The sequence below is a fragment of the Pyxicephalus adspersus genome, chromosome 7 (genome assembly GCF_032062135.1).
Source record: "Pyxicephalus adspersus chromosome 7, UCB_Pads_2.0, whole genome shotgun sequence".
In the NCBI taxonomy this organism is placed as follows: Eukaryota; Metazoa; Chordata; class Amphibia; order Anura; family Pyxicephalidae; genus Pyxicephalus; species Pyxicephalus adspersus.
Genome location: NC_092864.1, coordinates 4,264,192 through 4,282,511, shown reverse-complemented (window position 1 = coordinate 4,282,511; position 18,320 = coordinate 4,264,192). Strand labels below are relative to the sequence as shown.

The window sequence follows — 18,320 nt, the reverse complement described above, 5'->3', positions numbered from 1 at the left end:
GGCTGGTGTATGGATCCCATAAGTAGAGTTGTCAGTCCTTTGGCATATATTTATCCCTATTAATGGAGATAGGTGTCAGGTACCAATCAGTTCTCAGTATTGGGATAAATCTGAAGTCCATGCACAAGAATTCCTGAGGTCTCATTACCGTTACCAGAAGATCTGATCCGCAATAATCTGTTTTGTGTTCAGCACCAGCCTATTCGTCACCCTCACATCGGGAGCAGATGTGGAATTGTAGGCGAGTAATTTTCTAATTCCTGACACCTGCCACCGACTTTGATGTCCACCATGGGATGGTGCCGTGCCCATGTAAAGCACCTGCATTATTTAGGGGATTATGACCACTAAGGAATATTCGCATGGCAGAAAAAAAGGAAATTAAAATTTGTTTTAAAGGGAAACTTGCACACAGTGAAGTCCCTGCCTGAGCACCAGCTTTTGGATGTGCAGCTTAACTGACACGGTCTCTAAAAAATTTAGATGTTAATCAATTCTCCAAAACATCTAACTTGTGGTCTCCTATGACCAGTAAAGTAGTAATAAAAACATTGAGTTTTAACAAAATAAGTGCATTGTTCATCATTCACAAACAATAACTATAGAAGCATTACAGTTGTTACAGATTTTGAAGCATCCAATGTAACTCTGTTCCTGAGACTACCTCACTTTTTTTCTTTTTTCATTTTTTAACTTATTAAAACAATAAAGGGAGAGGAGGGGAGGGAAATAGAAAACACATTACCAAAAAACAAAAACAAAAAAAAAATGCAACATGTCTAAAGAAAAAATGCATATTAGATGACATTTAGCATATAACCTATAAGAACCAAGATATACATTCAGATACCAAGTGGCTACTTCGAGACATAGAAATCATTTGTCACTCTAGCTAAGCAGGAAACCTATATAGTTGCCATATTACATGTCAATACAATTCATGTTCTTGATGCACACATTGACTCGGGGTCCACCATTTATGGTGGTCCATCGTTTTTGTCCCCTTGCATGGCAATCATGGAACTATGCAAGATAAAAATTTGGATGGGAGTGGTGCTGGATTTGAGGAACCTCTGAATTTTTTGGGAATAGTCTCAAATGTGCCAGTAGGCTTCTCCTTGACCAGCCTTTGTAAACCATTTACTATGAGAGAAGTCTTCAAATACCCTTTAGGTTTACATCGACTCCCTTTTTACAGCTCACAAATATATTAACATGGTGGTCAGTGTTCCCCCCAGATAGCTAAAAAGAACTCATTGGTGTCACCTAGTGGCAAACATAGCCTCAGGAACTCTGGGCAACCTCTGAAGGGACCCCGTTGAGAAACATTGTCCTAGACCAAGGTTGTTTTCAGCCTTACCACAATCTCGAGAACAACTTAAAATGTAGAAGGAAGTGGAGATTCAAAAACAACCGTACTCATGAAAACCTGAAATCCGACACGTTTCAAGGGTTACATCTCCCTTCTTCAGGGCTAATCTGAGCAAATAGCAAGTAGACGATACTCATATAAGTATGACAGATGCAAGAAATTCATGTATATATTATTAGTATGTATGATTGCTTTTGACAAAAGTCAGTTTGTAAAATGGAACCGATAATAGGTAAAAGGTAAATCAAAACAATCCACTTCTACACTTCACATGACCACACAATGTTTTGCCATATCTCTAAGAACAGGGGATTGTAGGGAACTTCAGGCGGAGCCATGATGGCCCAGCAGCTTTATCCTCATTCAGGATGGTCAGGGTTTTCACTATTCTCTCTTTAGTGGGATCTGTACTATATGGTCTATATTGGTGTCATCAATGGCACCGTTATATAGAAAATCGTGTGCTGCTAGGCTGCATGTGTGTGGGGATGAATGAGAGTGGGGGTCCATTGCCAGTTGTGTCGGCTTTAATTTTGTCCATATTCAGATATATAGATGATGGTGTGCTGATGCCATATGTGTGTGTAGGGATTATTATGAGCGGAGAGGGTCCATCACCAGTTGTGTCTGCTCCAACTTGAACCAGGATTTGTTTGCCTTCAGCTAATCCAGCTAATCAACTAACTATGTCCATAGGGTTTTATAACTGGGATGTTTTTTTCCCTAGTGGTTGAACTTGATGACCTTTTTGCCACCTGACTATGTAACTATGTAATTTTCTCCATATTCAATGGCACAGATAAATAGATAACAATGTGCAGCTGTTAATGAGGGTATGTAGGACTTAGTGACAATGGAGGGTCCATCACCAGTTACATTTGCTCTAAGTCTCTTTATTTTCCCTTACAGGCTAAAGACAGCGATGACGATGAGGAGATTGTACACGTGGATCGAGATCATTTTATGGATGAATTCTTTGAACAGGTAATTTCCCTAAAACTACTGAATATTTAAAGACTGGGTAAAACCAAAATTAATTTTTCAGTTCTGTTGAGTTGGCAGCAACCTGAATGTCGGATTCCCGCTGTCTTATTCTTACTGTAGCCAGGAGTGTAAAAGTTTCTGCATAATGTTTTGACCGATGTCTTTATTTTTGGGCAGTGCAGAGAATAGTTGAAACCCCACAATATACAGTTTTGTTTTGGTAGCTGCAGTGTGCACGGTTAGTAAACTCTCCCAAATTATGTAAACATTATCATCGTTAGATTTCTGGTAGTCTCTCCTACAACTCAACGTGCCAGATTACCCGCAGGGATGGTAAAACCACCACCAGAAGGATTCAAATTCCTTCAATGGATGTATCACCTCAGTTACAAGAAGCTCCGAAAATGATTAAGGGGTCCGAAATATGATGCCGCCCACAAAATCTATGTTCCTAGCAATTTCCTCTAACTTTCAGTCCCCTCCAGGGCAGTAAAGCTCCTACCGTGGGGTTATGAGGAAAAGATAAAAACCAATGGAAAAAATATTGTCTATTATTTTAAAGCATTGAAAGGTTTGTTTGGGTGAAATGTGTAGGGAGGTGGTCACTGAACCTGTGACATCGGGTGCCATAGCAGAGAAGGAGCCACCCTCACGTTGGTCGTGAGTGGGAAAAGGACATTTCTACTTTTTGGTCAGCGGGAGAAGGCTTACTTACATTGGTGGTCAGTGGGAGTACCGCCACCCTTACATTCGTAGTTAGCAGGAGAGGGGTCCCTTAACATTTGTGGTTTGTGAAAGAAGGGCTCCCCTACATTGGTGGGGAATCAAAGTACAATACTGACCAGGATGATGGTCTCCCACTGACCCGGTTGATGGTCAGAGGGAGAAGAACCTCTAACATTGAAAGGCAGTGGGAGCCACTCTTGCAATGGTGGTCAGTCGGAGAAGAGCCACCCTTATACTGGTAGTCAGTAGGAGAATGGCCCCCTTACATTGGTGGTTAGCAAGAGAAGAACTTCCTAACAATGACAATCAGTAAGAAAAGAACAAAGAAAAGGACACTTGTATGTTGGTCGGAGAAGAGCCCCATATGTTGGAGTAGAGTAGGAGAAGGGCCACCCTTAAAATGACAGTCAGTAGGTGAAAGACCACCTAAGACTTCTGGGCATTGGGAATGCTATTTGTGGTAAATAGATCAGTAGTCACTTATTGGTAAAAGTTGTTCTTTTTCTCACTGAACCCCTAGCAACCTCTGAAGGAACCATTGCTAAAAACGCTGATGTGGACTGTGAATTGACTTTTTTGGTCATAATTAGTAATATAACATTACATTTGAGGGATGTAGCACTCATCAGGAAAGGGTAAAAAAAACATTTAGGTTGAATTTATGCTTCCGGATATGGGGGCACCCCAAAAGCAGATAAAAAATTAAAGAAAATCCTCACAAAAGAAGCTAAAGGTTCATCCTCTTCCCTACGTTATACTCACATAATGTTTATTCTCTGTAGATCCGGTTCCTTTCCTTCTCATCATGACAATGCCGATATTGAGCTTTCCCTGCTGTAGGCCATGCTTTCTCCCCCTCTGAATCCACCTTATTAGTGTCCCCATAATTTATTAACCTCTAATTCCGACATCAGTCATGGCGTCTCCTCCATCTTCGGCTTCTTTCGGAGGATCTATCTGCCTGGCTGGCACCTCTGTAAAATTTCTGTGCTCGAGGTATCGCGGAAGTCACCTGTCACTGCCGCGCTCATGACAAATTAAACTAATTACAGCTAAGGAGTGTAAATAAAGAGGTTTAATTCCCTCAACACATTTCCATTAATATTAACGTCCCTCAGCCAGCGGTCCGTGAATCGACTCCCGCAACGAAAGGTAAAGACTGTGCTTCTCTGTCTACAGGTGGAAGAGATCCGAGGATGTATAGAAAAGCTGTCAGAAGATGTGGAGCAGGTGAAGAAACAGCACAGAGCCATTCTGGCCGCGCCCAATCCTGATGAGAGTAAGTGCCAATGGAATTGGGTCCTTGGCTTTGGCTAAATGGTCAATGGGTATAGCGGGAGGGGTGAAGCAGGGCAGGTTGGACATGTCGGAGGTTGACCATTTCAAGATGGTCGCTCACTTTCTTCTAGTCTGCTGAAAATGGCAAATGAGCAGTGAGTGTGGTGGTAAAGATGGAATGAGACGTTGGTTGGAGATGTTGCAAGTTGAGTATTTCATAATGGCGCCCTCTTGCTTCTTGGTTGCTGAAGATCCATGGTGGTTAGCAGGGGAGGAGCCACTTACCACTGATGAATGGTAGGAGAAGGGTCACTCTTACTTTGGTGGTCAGTTGGTGAAGGACAAGCCTTACATTAGTAGTCAGTGGGAGAAGAGTCCCTTTACATTGGTGGCTAGCAAGATAAGGGGCCACCTAATATTGATGATTAGTGGGAGAAGGGCCCCTTATTGGGGGGGTTTGAGAGGACATTTTTACATTGGTGGCCAGTCAGGGAAAAGCCTCCCTTACATTGGTGGTCAGTGGGAGAAGGGTTACCTTACATTGGTGGTTAGTGGGGTCCTCTACCATTTGTGGTTGGTGGAATAAGAGCTCCGCTACATGTAGGGAAGTGAGAGAAGGACATTGGTGGTGAGTCAGACAAGAGCCACCCTTACATTGGTGGTCAGTGAGAGGAAACTCATACATTGGTGGTCAATGGGAATAGGTTTAGTGGGTTAGTGGGAGAAGGGTCCCCTTACCATTTGTGGTTGTTGGAAGAAGAGCTCCGCTACATGGAGGGAAGTGAGAGAAGGACATTGGTGGTCAGTCAGAGAAGAGCCACCCTTACATTTGTGGTCAGTTAGAGGAAACTCTTACATTGGTGGTCAGTGGGAATAGTTTTACTGGGTTAGTGGGAGAAGTGTCCCCTTAACATTTGTGGTTGGTGGAAGAAGAGCTCCGCTACATGGAGAGAAGTGAAAGAAGGACATTGGTGGTCAGTCAGAGAAGAGCCACCCTTACATTGGTGGTCAGTCAGAGGAAACTCTTACATTGGTGGTCAATGGGAATAGGTTTAGTGGGTTAGTGGGAGAAGGGCCCCTTAACATTTGTGGTCGGTGGAAGAAGGGCTCCCCTACATTGGTGGGGCGTGAGAGGAAGACACTTTTGCATTGGTGGTCAGAGAAGAACCACCCTTACAAAAGTAGGAGAATGGCCTCCTTACATTGGTGGTTAGCATTGGTGGTTAGCAGAAGGGCTTCTAAACATTGGTGGTCAGTAGGGGAAAGCCCCTGACATTGGGAGGAGAGTAGGGGAAGAGCCATCCTTGCTTCTTGACTGCTAAAGATCCATGGTGCAAACATGACGTCAACCATTACCAGATGGCATTTAGTTCTCCACCACGTTTTGGGCTCCCAAGGGCCCCTCCTTTAGGGCTCGATACAGATGGACAGTATAAAAAAATAACCTGGAAGACATATTGGAGTGTAGAACTATTCCAATTGCTGAAGTAACATGATCCAGTGGCAAGATTTAGAGACTGGGGTCCCATCTACTTTACCAAGGATGATGAACTAACTAGGGCTTAGTGGATCCTTTTTGTGGGGCCCATTGGATTGTTTTCACTTTTCAATAAAATGGCCCTAAGTGTTTTCTCCCCATGTGTTTTTCACACAGAAACTAAACAGGAGCTGGAGGATCTCACAGCCGACATCAAGAAAACGGCCAACAAAGTCCGCTCCAAGTTGAAAGGTCGGTCCAATTGTATCATCACTTTGTCCTAGTTATGGAGAGCATACCCACAATGCATTGCTCAGTGTCTCTGCACCAAGGGGAGGGGGAAAATTTGGAGTCTGGCTTTTATGTGATTCTAAAATGGAACCATTGCAAATGATTATGGTGGGTTGTTATTTATTTTGAAATCCTGAGCCCAGAAATGAACACAACACACACTATCTATATATTATTCATACCATTGCACCATTACACATATCGGTGTTGCTAAAAATGTACAAAAAATGCAAGGAGCTGAATTCCAGCACTAAAATAACTGAGACTAAAAATATTGCACCTTTCCAAGGATATTCATACTATTCTCCTATATCTGAATGATAATCAGGGATTTAGCCAAACGGATTAACACCGAGCCATTTCCCTCCCCTTCCCTGCGGGATAAGTGTCATTCCTATTTGTTGGCAAGAAAGCTCCATCCCTGCACCTATCTGTGCAGCATCTCCTGTAAGCTGTGCGCTCAGTCTGCAGAGGCTGCCAAATGACTGCAATGTGATATGGTGCAGGAGCGCCACCCCCTGCCACATTGCAGTACTGCTGCCTGCTCCAAAAGCAATTTTTATCATTTTGACTTCTTACAACATTGTACAAGCATCTAATTTTTTTTGTTTTTTGTTTTATGGTCTATAGAAATATAAGCATGTCATATTCTCAATACAATATTGACTGCATAAACTTCCACCTAGACTGGCTCAGCCGAATTCTTTTTTTAAATTAGAGATTGTAAGCTCCTTTTGGCAGAGATTGGCATTAAATCATTTTTTGTAAGCAGTGCAGAGATATGTCAGCTGGCTATCAGCTATATATATATATATATATATATATATTAAAGATGTAGATAAACTCCAGACCCCAGATGTCCACCCCCCCAGGACAGTTGATTCTGAGATTGATTAATGTTGAATGCTAAACTAAGGGGGAACCAGTCGCCTAAAGTCCATTTTTGAAGTCACACGCTGCTTCGACCAAATTTTCTATCCCCTGGTTTACTATAGGAAGATGAAGGTTGTATATTGCCCCCGGGACCTCCACCAGGCTTTGGGCTCCTGCCTAGGTTGCCTTATGAATAATCCAAGTTTGGACTGATTTAAGGGGTAGAACATGTTCACTTTTGAAATAATTTTGCAGAGGTATTTTCCTTATAATTTAGTGGATTTTTCCAGCCTCACTAAAACATAGGATTGAGTATTCTTTGCAAAGGAAAAGATTAAAGCCCATTACTAAACATTGTAAGAATGTTGCTGACCTAAGCACTTACCTTGATGCCAGTTTCCTTTTTATTATCTCTCATCTATTTATTTTTCAAAACTTTCAAAAGTTCTTTTTATTCCTGAATGTGGGTGGCTACATTAGCATGCAGGAGGCCCAATGTTGCCAGTTCTCTATCTCGTACCTACCAACCTACAGTCCCAACATATACAGGTATATGGCTGCTCCTATTCTTCGTCCATTTAGGTAGTGAGTGGCAGTAGCTCTGGGTGATTGGGCATGTAGTCCCGAGCATTCAGTCCTTTTTGACTCTTTTGATGCCATTTCTGTCCCCTTTGATGCCATGTAATGTATGTGTTTCCCTACCAGAAGCTGGAGCAGTATGTAGGAAAAAAAATTTGAATTTTGCAGAAAAATGATACCAAACCAAGTGCTGAGGGACCTGGATTCCAGATAACATTTAAAAGCCTACATTAGATGTAATATTATCATTATTATTAATAATGTTAAACTGTATTTATATAGCTCCAATATATTTTGCAGCGCTGTACAATAAATAGGGGTTGCAAATGACACAACAGATGCAAACCATGACACAGAAGGAGGGAGGATCTTGCTCAAAAGAGCTTACAATCTATGAGGTGGGGATCTATAGTAAATTTAGCTAAATTCTACTCTCACTTTAATTATAAGCATTCTCTATTCCTTTAGTAAATCAGAGTCAATGTCTGACTTTTACTTTGGTCCTCAATAAAGTTGATGAGCCCTTTTAATGAGCATCTATTCCCTTTTTTATAGCAATTGAGCAAAGCATTGAGCAGGAAGAGGGTCTTAACCGTTCCTCAGCTGACCTGCGCATCCGGAAAACACAGGTAACCAATGAGAATCCTGATCATACCACTGCGTATTTGGTGTTGGTCTGTCTTTCCTTGGATCCCTTATTTTCCATTTCTCTTTCAGCACTCTACGCTGTCCCGTAAGTTTGTGGAGGTGATGACAGAGTACAATGCAACGCAGTCAAAATACAGAGACCGCTGCAAGGACCGCATCCAGAGACAGCTGGAAATCAGTATGTATGATCATTAGTGCTGGGGTGTAGGGGGAGAAAGGTTCCTAGAGAAACAGAGGATGGTTTCAAACAAAGGCCTGTTATAGTTTGAGTTGGGGTGGTCCTAATATTGGTGATGTAGCACAGTTTGGGAGAAGAGTTTGGTGGATTGTGTAGGAGCTTAAAAGTGGAGATGACCAGACCTAGACGTCAAAGTGTGACCTTGACCACACCAGGGTTATGCTTCTTGTATTGACATGAACATCAAAGACATTTGTAACTCAACCCCTAAAAAAATTATCCTATTCCTGCATATATTCTTATGGTTTGACCTTGTCTAGCTTGCTGAAGGCTTCTTATAGACATCTTGAAGGACATCTACTTCTGAGAGTCTTAATAAATCTCATTAATTAATTCTCAGCCCCCATTAATATCTAAGGCAACATTGTTGTGTTGTACCAGACCTCTGCTGGGTGCTCCATTGGCACATAAACTAGTATCAAGTATTACTACTTGGCATTTTTGCCTCTTCACCAATGGTTTTAAAGTACCAAGACGGCTGGGCTTTGCCATGTGGACATCTAGGGGACTTTTAGGAAGTTATGGGCAGATATTTAGTCTTTACTCTTTAGTTTGTGAGAAATAAATACCTGCCTATGGATGTGTAGAATCCTTGTGACACCTATTTCTCTTTGACAGCTGGCAGAACTACAACCAATGAAGAGCTGGAAGACATGCTGGAGAGCGGGAAGCTGGCCATATTCACAGATGACGTGTGTAATGGGACTGGTGAGGGGGATGTGGGGAGGTTGTGTGTGGCTTACCAAGATTTGCCTTAGATAGCTATCCATCAATAAATGCCGAGAATAGAAGAATCAATACATTACAATACACAAGGCCTTATTGATCAAGATGTTTCCAAAGGGATTGGTTAAGTTATCCAAAGCATTCCAAAAATGGAATTGGCTGGTTGTTAGCGTTGGAAACACTTTGGTCCATTAGATAACTGGCTGGCAGCTTGATAGACACTTGATGGACACGCTGCGTGCTAATGAATAGATCAACTCTTTGTAATGAAGAGCTCAGCTGGTATCTTACGGATGTAATAGGTGTCCAGGTGCAAGTTGTACAACAAGACTTCCACTACTGATGCCTTTGTCAGACCCTGATAATACCCAGGACAGTTACTGGGACATTCTCCATTATTTTGTTACATGGTTACATAGTTAGTCAAGTTAATAAAAAACACAAGATCGTCAAATTCAACCACTAGGGAAATAAACATATACTAGATATTAAACCCTATAAGACATAGTTGATCCAGAGGAAGGCAAAAAAACCCCAGGTACAAATTGCTCCAACAAGGGAAAAATTCCTTCCTGATTCCATGAGGCAATCGGATGTTCCCTGGATCAGCAGTCTCTGTTATCTTTACTTTAAAGCCTTAATCCCCAGTTATATTCTGTGCTTCTAGAAATCTTCCAGCTTTTTCTGAAAGCAATCTATAGTAGTTGCTGAAACTACTTCCTGAGGGAGCCGATTCCACATTTTCACAGACCTTACAGTGAAGAATCCCTTCCTTACCCGGAGTTTAAACTTTTTTTTCCTCCAGACACAAGGAGTGCCCCTTGTGCTTTGTCATGACCTTAAAGTGAATTAATTTTAATAAATTTTGAGTTCTTTATGTGGATCATTTATATATTTATACAGGGTGATCATATACCTCAAGGGAGAATAGATTCAGTTCAGCTAATCTCTCCTCATAGCTGAGCTCCTCCATTCCTTTTATTAGATTAGTTGCCCTTTGCACTCCTTCCAGTTCCATTGTTGGCCACATAAATCTCTGTTCTCAACATTGATATACCTCAATCTGAGTTCTTTTAAAAAAACAATCAGTATTTTGGTAATCCTATTCGGTAATCTCAGAGTCAAATATCAATGTCATCAAGGTATCTGGAAAAAAAATGTGTAATAAAATTACCATTTTAATTTAGTGCTAATGAGAACTTACAAACACAAGCAATGAATGAATGAAGTTTAATTAGCTTAGAGTGGTAATGAAAGTTGATTACAGAAGATGAGGTTCATTACAGAAGAAGATGATAGACATAATGTAGGGTTTGTTACCAAATTATCAGTTTCGTCATCGGTCCAGGTTAAATCAGAATGTCTCACGATTCCCGGTACGCAATGCTCAGTGATCCCTGAATCAGTGCTCAGAGTGTACGGCTTATTTGTCTATCGGGAAGAATATTGGTTCTTCTATATGGAACTATCAAGCTGTCAATGTTGTGCTATTATCATTGGCTGATTTGGTATTTCTAATGAAGTAAAACTGATGAACCAACAACCTATAGAATAGAGAATATTCATTCTTAATTTAGGTGATTTGTATTTGTTTTAAGTATCTGCTTAGTAATTTATAGCAGTCTGTGAATTACATTTGCTTCTAAGTTTCAATATTTTACCATACAGTTGGGTTATAGATTTGGGTTATGTTTTAATTGGCTCCAGTGCTGTTGTAATGCTAAAGTTTAGACCTTTCCATGGCACGTGTTCATATTTACCTATATATACCTAGGTAGCCACTTTTATGTCAATGTGAATATCTCACAATATGGGCAACTAACCTATCTACTCCAATTGTAGATCAAGATGGACTCCCAGATGACCAAACAAGCTCTTAACGAGATTGAGACGCGACACAATGAGATCATAAAGCTGGAAAACAGCATCCGAGAGCTGCATGACATGTTTGTAGACATGGCTATGCTTGTGGAGAGTCAGGTGAGGGCCACAAGGAGGTGACATTGGAGACCTGGTTAAGGCAACATGGTGGCTTCTTTGACTAATCTTCCACTTTCCTTCCTGTGCAGGGTGAGATGATAGACCGTATTGAATACAACGTGGAGCACTCCGTGGACTATGTGGAGCGAGCAGTGTCTGATACCAAGAAAGCTGTGAAATATCAGAGCAAAGCAAGGAGGGTAAGTGGATTTATGACTGACACAAGAAGCTCACACTCCTTTATTTAAAGAAGACTTTAGTCATTTTTGGAAATCTGAACATAAACCTACATAAAATAAAAACTCAGATTTGGTTGCCCTGATCCATAACATTTTGGGTTATCTTCCACAATTTAGGATCAGCTCTGGTTGATCCATACATTGATTATAAACCCCTTCCATATCATTTATTATCACTGAAAGGTCTTCTCTCTTCCACTGAACTTTCCCAGTTGGACAAGTTGGGTTTTGGTAGATATTGGAGCCACCCAATAATAGGAGACGGAAGGACATTTTCCTAAATGCTCTTGATTTTTGGGTCTGAACATTCCTCATAGTCTTTAGGTTAAGTCCTCCATTGGACATTAGATATGATTATATTTTACATGGCAAACATGTTTCTTAGCTTTTGAAGTGACCAAAATTGGTCAGTAATATCCAGATTTCCATTGTGAAATTAACTGATGGGCGTCTAGTGAGTTCATCAGAGAAACCAGTTTAAATATTATGTTTAGGCCGACACACATGGCTGATGCCAGGTTAGATATAGGTAGCCACTCAAATCCTTATCCCTGTTGAACATTTATGCCTGAACTATATTGATATAACACTTCTGATAATTTCTTATTTTTTTTCTCTTTCATTTCTTTCCAATTCATTCTGTCCTTCTTTTTTTCCTCCATTTTCCCTTCTTCTTCTGGTCTCATCCTTCATCTTTCCCTCTCCCTGGCTTTTCCAATTTCATCCTACCCATTCCATCACGTCTACCCTCATTATTCCTCTTCCATCTCCCTCCCTGGTCCTTTCTATATCGTCTATTCTTCTTGCTGTCTCACTCATTGGGCCCCTAATTCTTCTCTTTGGTCTTGATCTCATCCTTTCTCCTCCTTTGTCTCTCTCACCATTCTTCGGTCTCTCTTCCTGACTCTTCCAATCTCATCTCTCTCCCTCTGTCTGGTCCATCCAATCTAACCTTTCCTCTCTCCGGCCTTCTATTTCTTCATCTCTATCTCATCCTGCCCCACTTTCTTTATCTGACTTCTCCTATTTTATCCTTCCTATATTTCCTCTCTCTCATTTTTCTAATATTATCCTTCCTTTCTCCAACCTTTCCTATCTCATCTGTTCCCATCTTCTCTCTTTCCCTACCTGTCTCATCTTTCTTCTTTTCCCTCTCTCTTCCCACCCTTATCTCATCCTTTCTCCACTTCCTCTTGCTTTTTCTTCCCTGTCCCATCTCATTCTTTTCCTTTCTTTGATGTCCTTCCTGTTTTTTGGTTGTTTCCCCTTCCATCTTCATTCTTTATTTCTTCCGATTCCTACCATGACTCTTCGTCCTCCTCCAACTTTCTTGGCTTCTCTTCCTCCATTGCTTCCAATTTCTCCCTTTCTTCCTGTGTCTCCCTTCCTCCTTTTCCTTTCTCCTGCACTTCCTGTGACTCGAACCTTTGTTTACCTCTCTCTGCCCTTTCTTATGTTGCCCTTACCCCCACTGTCACTGTCCTCTGCCCCTTCCTGCCCAACCATTGTTTTCTCTTCTTGCTTCCGATGGCGGTTGGGTATGTAGAAGAAAATTATGATTATTATCTGTTGTGTTGTGTTGGGTGTTGTCTTGGCCTCCTCTATTGGAGGGACGCTGGGATTCTGAAATAAAACAAAATGCACAATGCAGATTAAAAGGAGAGATAAAGAAGATAGTGAATTACAAAAAAAAAGATTAAAAAAACAAAAAGAGTTACAATAATATGTACATGACAAGTATTGGAATAACGCACAGATCAGGAAGCTGTGAGTGCGTCAGCCCTTTTATTTGCCTCTGTGGGTTTCACTCAGGAGTTAGGTTACCATCAGCTAATCCAACCTTACGGGCGGACATATCAAAAAAAAAAAGTCATTCTGTTCCCGTCGATGGTGTTAACTGACGTCAACCTAAAGCCAAATCCTCAACTGTCATCCACAGGAGCTGGGGAGCAAAAAGGGCACTCAAAAAACAAAAAAGAAAAATCCCAAATATTTTTATTTTCTCTATGTCTGTTTCCCGTTTTTGTTACCCGTCTGTCAAGGTTTTAAAAAACAAACCAACAAACTGTATTTGTCGTTACTGGACGTGTTCCACAGGGACCCCCGGACATGTTGCGTTGGCAGAGGGTCCGACCTGGCGCTTTCTTTAGTCCTTTTTCTTGACTGGTGGCTGAGTGTGTTTCTGTTACTTGCCAAAGTCTTGTGTGTACGCGCCCGAAATTTCTTCCGTTTTATTGATGGTGATGTGAGCGTGCCGGGGAGGGGGGGGGGGGGAGTGCATGTGTGTCGGCTGTGTGTCGGTCTCGGGAAACTAGCGGCCTATAGATCCCAACCGCTAGCGGAGAGAGACCGGATGCTGACAATGGTGGCACTTGCGGTCATTAGCAATAGGTAGGGAAAACATTGTGTCACCATATTCCTCATTTCGAGGAGAACAATCTGCTGCTCGATCTTCCACCTTTTTGGTTTTTTTCTTTGCCAAAGTTTTTGTTATCAGTGTCACGTCATCCAACAACTCATGAAATGTTTCGTTTGGATGTCTCCAACGGTCTGTTATTGTTACTTGATATCGGCTCTCCCGTAGGTTTGTGTACCTTCCTGTACAGTGTTATATTCAGTACTAATGTTCTGATGTTACAACCCAATTATATCTCCTCTGAATAATATCTGTCCTTCTTCAAAAACTTCTAGACCCCTACCCGTTCCCCTCCACTTACCCCACCATCTAAAAATCCCACTTGCCATATATATATACAGTATGTCCAGCATTCCAGCTGGTTTCAGAAACGCTGCATCTGAAACTCTTCCTATGTAACCATGCAAAATAAAAAACAAAAATCCAATGTTTTTTTATGTAAGATGCAGGAACTTTTTTGTTGTGCTGATGAAAGCAATCAAAGACAAAAAGTCACAATATGAAGGGCACACGGATCGAGAAATAGCACAGATGATGTAGAAAGTAGATTTAGTCCTGTGAATATAATGGAGGTGCATCTTTCACTTAAATTTTTATCTGGGGGCAAATTCCCCTTAAAGTAGTGAATTTTTAGGTTTTTGGCAGATCGTTGCGACTTTTTACACTCTCCACCACTGTAATAAAGGTTGAATTTTTTCTTTTCTTGCCAAAATATTTATTAATAGACGTAAGCCTGTCCCCATTCCTGCACATTTTATGCCAGCGTGGGGGGGAGGTCTCACAGCAGCCGACCCGTGTTGTGTCTGGCCCCGTGGACGGCCTCCGAAGAGCAGTTAATGTGTTCTTAAGAGATTCATCTTGTCATACAGCAATAAAGTTATTCTGACCTCACAGCTGTTCCACTTGTGACATCAGAGGGATGTCACAAAGGATTACTGGGCTAATTTTTGGAGGTTTTGGAGTGTTGTTGAAATGTTTTTCTTTTTTTATCCTTTTTTTATTTTAACATTATCACGTGATTGATTTTACTCGTGTTGTAGGGTATGTTCTGTGTGCACAGGTATTGCATGAGTGTGTGGAAAGGGCCTCTGGTGTTTTTAGCACTGTGAGTCTACCAAAGTGAATCTGAGATGAAAGTTATCTAGCGGTACTTCAGTATTCCATAGGTGAAAGGGGGGAGAAACAAAAAGAAGTTTAATGGCCTACCTGTTATGTGTCATTGCCATTCCCTGCCAAAAGTGGAAAGGTTTTATTAAATGTTATGCAGAAATAAAAAAAGGAACAAACCGTCAGCAGGACATAGCAGCCCCCTCGAAGCTCTTCCTCCGTTCTGTCCGTTCGTCTCTCTGTTGCCTTTTTTGCATGAATATGACCTGTCTCTGTGGATATTTCAAAGTCTCTTTTTGTCTGGAAAATAAAATTAAAAAAAAAGAAAAAAAAGATACACTTTTTCACTTCGGGGGAGAGGAGAAAGGGACAGGCAGTTTCTCGCGTGCATGCAAGAATTAAGACTACAAATTACTCCGACCTAATACTGAAATCGTGGGGCGGCCATTTTGAACCATATTATTTTTATTTGTTATTTTTTTTTGTCGACATGCAAAAGTGTTGTCTTTAAGCAAGCGGCGTGTCGGGTAGAATCAGATTGAATATATATATATTTATATTTTTATTTATCCGCCAAGAGGTAGCCATTGGGGGCATGTTACTGTCGGCCTTCTCCGTTGGCTTACGTCGTGAAACAAAATGGCTTCCTCGACAGAGAGAGAAGGATTATTTCTCCTTATCTATGCAGCTTTTCATTCTTCTTATCACACCACGGTGAAATGTGGTCAACCTGCCTTCAGCTTTAATATTTAATAATTTAATATAAATAAATATATATATAGTGAAATAATAAAAAAATAGATATTAATTCTAAGACAGAAAATATTATTAAATTAGTAAAAATAGATAAAAAAAAAAACTTTGCAGAGTAGGGAAGATGTCTGTTAATTTGTTGAAATCTGATGTCTTCTGTGTAACTGAATTTCATTTCTAAATGTCTAATGGGGATATCTAGAACAATAAGTAGCTATCATCCCCTCTTGTATAATACATGGTTTTCATTTATTGATTTATTTTATTAAATCCGAAGCCTACTTGCTATTTTAATCAACCTTAATATTAATTTTTTTTATATATTTTTTTTTTTTTTGACGTGTAATTTTTTAGCTGCTTGGCAATAGACGATGTTCATTCCTGATTTTTGATGTAGTAGCACACAGTGATCAATAATCTATTGTTTCTCGAGTTACGGCAAAACGGAAGCATGCTGGAAAAGGGGAGTCTATTAGCGAGTTTCAAAATGGCCGCCCTCAGCAGCCATATTGTATGAGCGTCTCTGGTCCCATTGTGTGTGTTGTGCCCTTTGGATTTCCTGGGTGTCTAATTGGCTTCTGTCGTCTTCGGATTTTGCTGTAAATGTTTTCTCCGTTAGCGGCCTTGAAAATTTGCATGTTTGTTTCATTTTTTTAATGAGCGTCTCCGGTCGTGAGAATTATTGAAGTGGTCAACGAGTCCTAGGGAGGGTTCACTCAGAGAGGGGGTGGCAGGGCTAAGGGGCAGGGCGGGAGGCAGGGGGTCAGCAAGATGGTGGTGGAGCCAAGGGCCTGGGGAGGGGGAGGTGTGTTTTAAAGTCACACGGATGAGACAATCATCAGAAAAAAATGGTGCAACAATACAACGTGAGGATACCAACGATAGATGGACTTGATGATTTGCTTCCGATGTCACAGAGACATTACCCATTAAAGAACCGTGCTCTTTGTCTTAAAGATAGGAAATGAGAAAAAAATGGTTAATCAGAAAAAAAAATAAAAGGACATACCAAAGTTTATCTTGAAAATGGGTTTTCAAAATTTGTCAAAAGTTAAGAAGATCTGAGAACGGCAAAACGGTCGAAGTGACGTCATTGGTCGAGCCCTCCTGGTCTTGGAATGAAACTGTTCACCACTCCCTGCAGACGATGATCTGTGATTTGTGACATCCTCCTGGTTCACTCCTCCCCCTTTAACCCTTTCCAACCAGAGGGGCCTGTGACATCTTCCCGCTAGCAGAGAAGGGATAAACTTCTTCCGCTTCCTCTCCTCCCTTACTCCCTCCCTCCTGTCTGATAATTTTTTCGATGTTACAAAAAAAAAACGTCTCAGTTGAAAAAAAACAAAAATGTGAATTGCAAAAAAAAAAAAAAAAGTTGTTTTAAGGTTGAAAAAATCATCAAAAAATGAAAAAATATGAAAAACTGCTTGCATGTTACAAAAATGTGAAAAAAAATTACAGCAGAAACCGTGAAAAAAAGAGAAGAGCAAAAAAAAAATCTAAATTCTCGGTTTAAAAAAAAAGTGTGTTGTCTTTATTTGTTTTTGTTCGTTGTTTTTTGTGTTTTTTATTGTGCTGCTGGAAAAAAAAGAACAAAAAAGCATAACGTTAAAAAAAAAAAACAAAACCCTAATCCCCAATGTGTTTATGTCTCCTTGTGTCTGTATTTGACCCGATGTCTCTTGTCCAGGAGGGAAAAGTTTGATGGATTATCGGTATATAAATATATGCAGTGTTCTCCACAGAAATTTGTAAGCTGGGTGGAAAGAAGCTGTAGGTGGGTGGCAGCCCCGGTATTGTGACCCAATTCTTTAGTAACCACTTAAAAACAGCCGGGTGCTTACCGACAAGTTCCGGGTGGTACACCCAGCTAACAGAGTCCGGGAAGAACACCAGACAAGAACTAGATACATTTCAGGTTTACTTTATTTTCATTTGTGAAAGTTATCATGAATAACAAAACAAAACAAATATATTTTTCACACAAAAATATTTTATAATTTTTTAAAAATGTGGTCACTGGAAAAAAAACCTAAAGCGATTTAGCATCATAATGCCTAAATTCCCCATAGACTGTAGTATTTTGATTCAATACTTAAAAAATAGTTTGTAATAGTAAAATAGTTAATAGTAAATTTGAAAAATGTCTAAAACATAAGTAAAAGTTTATTCATAGATTTTCTACACTAAATTTAGTGAAAAATATGTAATATTGGGTTTCGGTGAATTTTGGTTCAAGACTTTTTTAAATAAAACATTTTAAAAATCCTAATTTTTAATAAAAATGTCAGTATTTAACATTTTCTCAAATAGTTTCTTAATTAAAAATAAAATGAGAAATCAAGACTTTACCCCCCCCGTCCCCAGCGGTATTCCACTTGGGGTCAAACTCAGGGGCGCTAAAAACAATGAAAATCCCCACTTACCTTGTTTCTTTGCCGTCCTTCTCGTCCGTTCAGATCCCCGGGCAACGTCCTCCTTCTTAGATCTTCGCCTGGCGACTGCAGAGATTTTGCCTTGGGTTTCCCGGGCGGGAGTCGGGGTGGAAATTTAAATAATTTTGTATTGGATTCAATACAAATTAACTGAAAAGAAAACTTTATATTATATATATATAATTAAATATATAATAC

The 18,320-nt window shown here is 40.4% G+C and overlaps 1 protein-coding gene across 1 annotated transcript in view; it reads left to right on the top strand.

The window, feature by feature from the left end:
• Positions 1-13,072, top strand: part of LOC140334877 (syntaxin-1B) — a 40,787-nt gene extending 27,715 nt beyond the window's left edge. The window contains exons 2-10 of the mRNA XM_072417147.1: positions 2,282-2,356; positions 4,262-4,361; positions 6,015-6,089; positions 8,136-8,209; positions 8,298-8,406; positions 9,085-9,158; positions 11,035-11,172; positions 11,262-11,372; positions 12,958-13,072. Coding sequence (XP_072273248.1) covers positions 2,282-2,356; positions 4,262-4,361; positions 6,015-6,089; positions 8,136-8,209; positions 8,298-8,406; positions 9,085-9,158; positions 11,035-11,172; positions 11,262-11,372; positions 12,958-13,038 — 837 coding nt within the window. The 3' untranslated portion in view covers positions 13,039-13,072. The remainder of the gene's footprint in view (positions 1-2,281; positions 2,357-4,261; positions 4,362-6,014; positions 6,090-8,135; positions 8,210-8,297; positions 8,407-9,084; positions 9,159-11,034; positions 11,173-11,261; positions 11,373-12,957) is intronic.
• The last annotated feature ends 5,248 nt before the right edge of the window (positions 13,073-18,320 follow it).